Raw genomic sequence first — 6,555 nt, forward strand, 5'->3', positions numbered from 1 at the left:
GCGCCGGCCGCCGGGGCCCAGGAGAAGCGGAGCAGAGAGGAGCGGGGACACGGGCGGGGCCGCCGTAGCTCCGGATGGGACCAGCGCCCGGGCCCGTTAGTCCAAGCAGGAGCTTCGGAAGAAGCCTTCACAGGGAGATTTACCCCTGCCTTCCCCTGCCCTCCGGCCCAGGCCTCGCTTCGCTCCCCGCCTGCCCATGATCCCAGTCCGTCCTTCCGCGGCGCGGGCACCCTCCCACCTTACCCCCTTGGTCCTATGTGTCGCAGCGCCCTCCTGCCCTCCCGGCCCTTTCAGCTGTGAGGTTCCCCCAGGCCGTTTCTTTGTACCACCCGCCCCCCACCCCCACCGCATCCCAGTCCCAGATCCCCTTTTCCTTCTCAGCTTTGGATTCATCAGGCTACTTCACCTCTCACTGTCCCCATCCCGGCCGCAGGACTCCTCGGTGCCTCCCTCCCCCTGCCACCCCGCTCTCAGTCCTCAGTCCTTGCCTTAGGCTGGTAGCCCACTCCTTGCCCGCCCCCCGCCTTCCTCCCATTTCCCTGTCCTCTCCCTGGCCCCCAGCACCTTCTGCATCCCAGCCTACCTAGCCTACTCCTCCTTCTCTTCCTGGCCTTCTTCCCCAGGCTCCAGGCTGGGGGGTGTTCGTGTCTCCCCTGTAGGCCAGAGCAGCCCCAAGTTCTGGGGGCGGTGGGGGTGCTGCTTTATCCCCATGGCGCTGCCATCACTCCTGCTGTTGGTGGCAGCCCTGGCAGGTGGGGTGCGTCCTCCCGGGGCGCGGAACCTGACGCTGGCGGTGGTGCTGCCAGAACACAACCTGAGCTATGCCTGGGCCTGGCCACGGGTGGGACCCGCTGTGGCACTAGCTGTGGAGGCGCTGGGCCGGGCACTGCCCGTGGACCTGCGGTTTGTCAGCTCCGAACTGGAAGGCGCCTGCTCTGAGTACCTGGCACCACTGAGCGCTGTGGACCTCAAGCTGTACCATGACCCCGACCTGCTGTTAGGCCCCGGTTGCGTGTACCCTGCTGCCTCTGTGGCCCGCTTTGCCTCCCATTGGCGCCTTCCCCTGCTGACTGCGGGTGCTGTGGCCTCTGGTTTTTCCGCTAAGAATGACCATTATCGTACCCTGGTTCGCACTGGCCCCTCTGCTCCCAAGCTGGGTGAGTTTGTGGTGACACTACACGGGCACTTCAATTGGACTGCCCGTGCTGCCTTGCTGTACCTGGATGCTCGCACAGATGACCGGCCTCACTACTTCACCATCGAGGGCGTCTTTGAGGCCCTGCAGGGCAGCAACCTCAGTGTGCAGCACCAGGTGTATGCCCGAGAGCCAGGGGGCCCTGAGCAGGCCACCCACTTCATCCGGGCCAACGGGCGCAGTGAGTGTGGCCCGGGCTATTTTAGGGTCAGGGGAGGAGGGTTGCTGTGTCCCTAAAGCTCAGCACTGGGGAACTGTAGATGGAGATAGGCATTGAGCAGCTGTATGTGGTGGTTGGGATCAAGAAGCACACGTGGACAGAGCACCTGTGAGAGGGCCAAGGCTTCATGATGGGAGCTTGTGGACACCCTAGGCAGATGCAAACAAGGCAAAAGAGAGCATGAGGGGTGAAGCTTGTATCAAGGTGGAATGTGAAAATGAGGGGATATTGAGTTTCAGGAGCAATGTATGTGCCCTAGAGTAGTGAATGTGATTGATGGCCACTCTGAAATGTGCCCTGTCTGTGATCAGAGCTACCACCCAGACTGGGTGCCAAGACCCCTTGGTGGTGTAAAAATAGTGAGGGCTCCATGAACGGGCTCAAGGCTCAGCAGATCTGGGAAAGACAGGTAAAGCTCATACTGAGAACTCTGTGCTGTCAGTGCCTTTGAGCCCAGGGAAGGGCAGGGAAGAGTCAGGGAGTGAGGCAGGTTGGGTGGGGAGCAGCAAGGGAAGCTCTGGGAAAGGGAGGGGCTTGAGAGTGACAGCTCCTCTGGGGTCTGGACAGGCTCTGACTTCTGCCAGATGGTCCATGTGGTCCCAGGGTACTTATGGTGGACTCCAAGGGGTGCGGGCTGTGGAGCATCTGCTTTGGGGTTGATAGGTTAGGGCACTTTCTTTCTTGCTGAAGAGGGACATCCTAGTGATTCAGAGAGGGGGCTGTGTGGGGGACCTGGATACCTTCTCAGGGTGCTCCTCTGTCATGTACCTGCTCCCAGTTGTGTATATCTGCGGCCCTCTGGAGATGCTGCATGAGATCCTGCTTCAGGCCCAGAGGGAGAATCTGACCAATGGGGATTATGTCTTCTTTTACCTGGATGTCTTTGGGGAGAGTCTCCGTGCAGGCCCCACACGTGCTACAGGCCGGCCCTGGCAGGACAATCGCACCCGGGAACAGGCCCAGGCCCTCAGAGAGGCCTTTCAGGTATCATTTGAGCCAAATCTGAAGGAGGAGGGGGAAGAGGTGCTTCGTTGGAAATTCCCTATCTCTCACAAGACCCCGCAGAAACCCTACGAACCAGGGAGGAATTGTGAGCCACAGGAGTAAAATGAACAGAAGTGTTCTGAGTCTAGTGTCACCCTTTCTTACTTCTCTACTTTTGTGACTCTTAGTGTGCTTGCTGCCAAGACTGACTTTGGCTGCCTCCAAAATCCTAAAACACTGACTTTCCTAAGTGCCAGTAGTAGGCTCTATTGTGGGGGAGAAAAGTTCAGGAAAAGATTTGATCCTGCCCTTGGGTGGGCTTCCACTCTTTATGGAGAGGTGCGGCATCGTTCTGGTACAGTTAGACAAAGTTTGAGAAAGGATATGATTATGTGTCCTGGAACAGACACTAAGAACTTTAGTGGCTCAGAAGAGGAAGAGTCAATGTGGGCTGTGTTTAGGGAAGGCTTTTATACAGGAAGTGAGACCCTATTGTGACTTTAATGATAGATGTCATATTCATAGTTAGAGTAGGAGAGGAGACCCAGGCATCCTGAGCAAAGAGAAAAAGATAGGAATGGGCGTGTTTGAGAGACCAAGAAGATACTGACCTGACAAGAATGAGGGGTTCACTTAAAGAAGATACAGGAAATAAAGTTGCAAAGCTATAATCAGATTAAGGAGAGCCCTAAGTCTTAATGCACTAGGACTTGAATTTGGGGTCCTTGACTTTTTTTTTTTTTTTTGGTGGAGATAAATATACAGTAGTGACAGAATTCAGGATTAGAAGAGAGGGAGGCCTGGGGCAGTGAGACCAACTGTAACAGGTTAGAAGGGGGTGAGGTGATATGCTTGAACTAGTGTGATGATAGCAGGAATGGAAAGAAACACATTTCAGATTTCAGAAAATTTGTGGGGAATGTTGGCATGACTCTGTTCATTTCACTCCTGCTCAAAACTTTCAGTGACTTGCGTTTTAGAGAATAAAATCCCGACTCCTTACTGTGACATTTAAGACCTTCTGCAGTCTGTTCTCAAATCACTTTTTCAGTTTTACCTCCTGGTACCCTCATGCTGAGAACTGCAGCCCACCAGGCCTCTCTGAGTTCCCCCAACCCCAGAGCCTTCCTGCCCCTATGCCTTTATGTTCTTTTTCCTTTTGTCTGGAATGCTCTTCCTTCCCTCATATAAGTGTTTCCCATGTATTTATCCATATCCCTCCTTTTTACCAAGAAGGATTGGAGGTGGCTTATGGGATAACCTTAAGGTCCTTTAAACTCTGGGATTATTTGGTTCTAAGCAGCTGTGTATAAGGGCTGGACCTGGGTGGCCATTCTTCTCCAGTGAGTAAGGTTTTATGTGGCTGTGATTATATATTTGGTTGCGACTGACGAGTGTGTGTCTGACTGTGAATGACATAGCTGTTTACATGCCTAAGAATGAGTCTGTCACTGTCACACTTGAATATGGGCAGTGGCAGGACAGGTTTTGTTTATGCTATAATGTTTTCCTAAAACAATCTTCTCGCCGGGCGCGGTGGCTCAAGCCTGTAATCCCAGCACTTTGGGAGGCCGAGGCGGGCGGATCACAAGGTCAGGAGATCGAGACCACGGTGAAACCCCGTCTCTACTAAAAATACAAAAAATTAGCTGGGCGCGGTTGCGGATGCCTGTAGTCCCAGCTACTCGGGAGGCTGAGGCAGGAGAATGGCGGGAACCCGGGAGGCGGAGCTTGTAGTGAGCCGAGATCGCGCCACTGCACTCCAGCCAGGGAGACAGAGCGAGACTCAGTCTCAAAAAAAAAAAAACAAAAAAAAACAATCTTCTCATATTTGTCTGGGTAATGCTTCCATATTCTTTAAGACTCATACCAGTTATTTTCCCTTCTAGGAAATGATCCCAGAATCCCTAAGTGGGACTAAATTTCCTACTCTTTTGCTTAACTCCATCTATGATAGAACTACCCATATTATTCAGTCAGTGTTTGATTTCTTTGAAGGCTGACTCATTTCATTAGTATTTACTGAGCACCTATCATGTCCAGTCACTGTGCTAGGTACTGGTATACAAGGGAGAGCATAACAGATTTAGTTCCTGCCTTTTTGGAGTTTACATTTGGTAGGATGGGCAGGCAGTAAACAAGTAAGCAAATAAATACAAATGTAGAAACATATTGTGATGTGTTACTAAAACATAAAGAGGAAAGGAATAGAGTGCTATGAAGAGAAGAACGAGGGGATTATACCTCAGCTGGTGTGGACTTCAGAAGATCTGTGGCCCTCTCAGATGGGAGCTCTCCATAACCTTCCTGGTGATATCCTTTTTCTTTTTGAGTCAACACCGTTGCCCAGGTTGGAGTTCAGTGGTATGATCACAGCTGCTCACTGCAGTCTTGACCTTCCAGCCTGAAGCAATCCTCCCACCTCAGCCTCCCGAGTTGCTGGGACTACAGGCATATGCCACCACACCCATCTAATTTTTTATTTTTTGTGGAGATGGGGTCTTGTCATATTGCCTAGGCTGGTCTCAAATTCCTGGGCTCAAATGATCTTCTTGCCTTGGTCTCTCAAAGTGCTGGGATTACAGGCATGAGCCACTGCGCCTTGCTGGCTGTATTCTATTTGTGGAAGAAAAGCCTCGCTTTCTTCTGTGAGAATTATTGGCCAGCCAAGGGTCCCCAGCATTAAGGGTAGGGAGAGGAGGGATCTAGTCATCCAATAATCAGTTATATCAATTAACTCTCAGTTCTCCCCCTCACTGTGGGCATTATTCAGACAGAAATAAAGAGGGAGCCTTTGCTGCAACAAAAGCGAAGGGAACTAGGCAGCCAGGAATATGCTGACGGGAAGGTCAAGGCTTTGGGTAGGTGGGGCTGAGGGGTGATGAGGTGCCCCGCCTCTCCCCCCCACCTTCCAGTGTGGAAGCAGGGGAGGGGCTGAGGGAAGTCAGGCAGTTAGCTCCAGCCAAGCAAGGATGAAAGAGCACAGAGCCCTTCTCCCAGAGACACTGGCCCTCTGAGGTCCCAGAGCAGGCCAGCCTAGAAAAGGTGGCAATAGAGGAAAGGAGGCCTTGACACAGATGCCCACAGCTTTTCCAGGAGGGTATCATGCTCAAGGAAAGGCCCTAGCTCATGCTGTATTGATACTGGCTACTGGGGAGAGAGCTCTGAAATCAAGTATGTTGATACGATTTTTCTGTCACATTTAGATCTAGCTGCTCCAGGGCAGGGATCATGCTTATCTTCATATTCCATATGTCTAGTATGTAGTAGGTGTTTAACACATATTTGCTGAATTGAATTAGGTGTGTGTTGGGGAGAGGGGGATAGGATGAGGGATTCATCTAGACAGGAGTAGAGCTGGCAAGTAATGTAAACTAGGTGATCAACCAGGATAGGGAAGAAAAGATTGAGTGGAACTAAATAAGCAATGACCAGGCTCTGAGGATCCAGAGGCCCAGGCTGGTCAATGGAGGACTGCAGGGTTAGAAACCCAGGCATAGGTCACAACCTACATGACCAGCATGAGATTGGGTTACATGCAGGGAGCACCAGTGGCAAGAATGGAAGAAAGCACTAAACCAAGGGCTTGGAGATCACTCGTCTTGTTAGGCCACTGTTGACCACCCTCCTGCTGTGGCCAGGGCAGGTCTCAGTGGGCGAGTCCGCAGGTAGAGGCAGGTGCCTCCTGATGGTGCACATTTCCTAGGTGTGTTGCTGGCACCCACCCACCACTGCACCCGTTTGTGGTGGCCTTTGCTTGTTTTTTCCACCTGGGGTCCACTGTGAAATGGGACACAATTTCCTAAACAATCTAAACAATCTCAAGCACCTGAGCAAACCCAGAAACTGTTTGAGGTTGGGTTTTTTTGGTTTGTTTTTTCATTTTTGTCTTTTGGTACTACAACTATAACTAGTAACCACAGCAAAAACAGTTCTAGCATAGCAGTTTAGGGGGACCATGGGGTCAAAACTATTTAAAAATAATACTAAGATCTTATCTGCCTGTCATGCTTGTTCTTTTGTGATTGTGTAGTGAAGTTTTCCAGAAGTTACATGGCATGATGATGTCATCACTTGGACAGCTGTAGAAGGTGTACTTGTGTGTTCTTGCATTTTCAAAATTTATCAGTTTTAATTTCTTTTTTTTTTTTTTTTT

At 51.3% G+C, this 6,555-nt stretch overlaps 1 protein-coding gene across 1 annotated transcript in view; it reads left to right on the top strand.

Moving 5' to 3' along the window:
• Window positions 1-676: 676 nt before the first annotated feature.
• Window positions 677-6,555, top strand: part of NPR2 (natriuretic peptide receptor 2) — a 17,776-nt gene continuing 11,897 nt past the window's right edge. Inside the window, exons 1-2 of the mRNA XM_011939383.1 lie at window positions 677-1,376; window positions 2,194-2,399. Coding sequence (XP_011794773.1) covers window positions 710-1,376; window positions 2,194-2,399 — 873 coding nt within the window. The 5' untranslated portion in view covers window positions 677-709. The remainder of the gene's footprint in view (window positions 1,377-2,193; window positions 2,400-6,555) is intronic.

Source organism: Colobus angolensis, unplaced genomic scaffold, assembly GCF_000951035.1.
Source record: "Colobus angolensis palliatus isolate OR3802 unplaced genomic scaffold, Cang.pa_1.0 Scaffold181, whole genome shotgun sequence".
Classification (NCBI taxonomy): Eukaryota; Metazoa; Chordata; class Mammalia; order Primates; family Cercopithecidae; genus Colobus; species Colobus angolensis.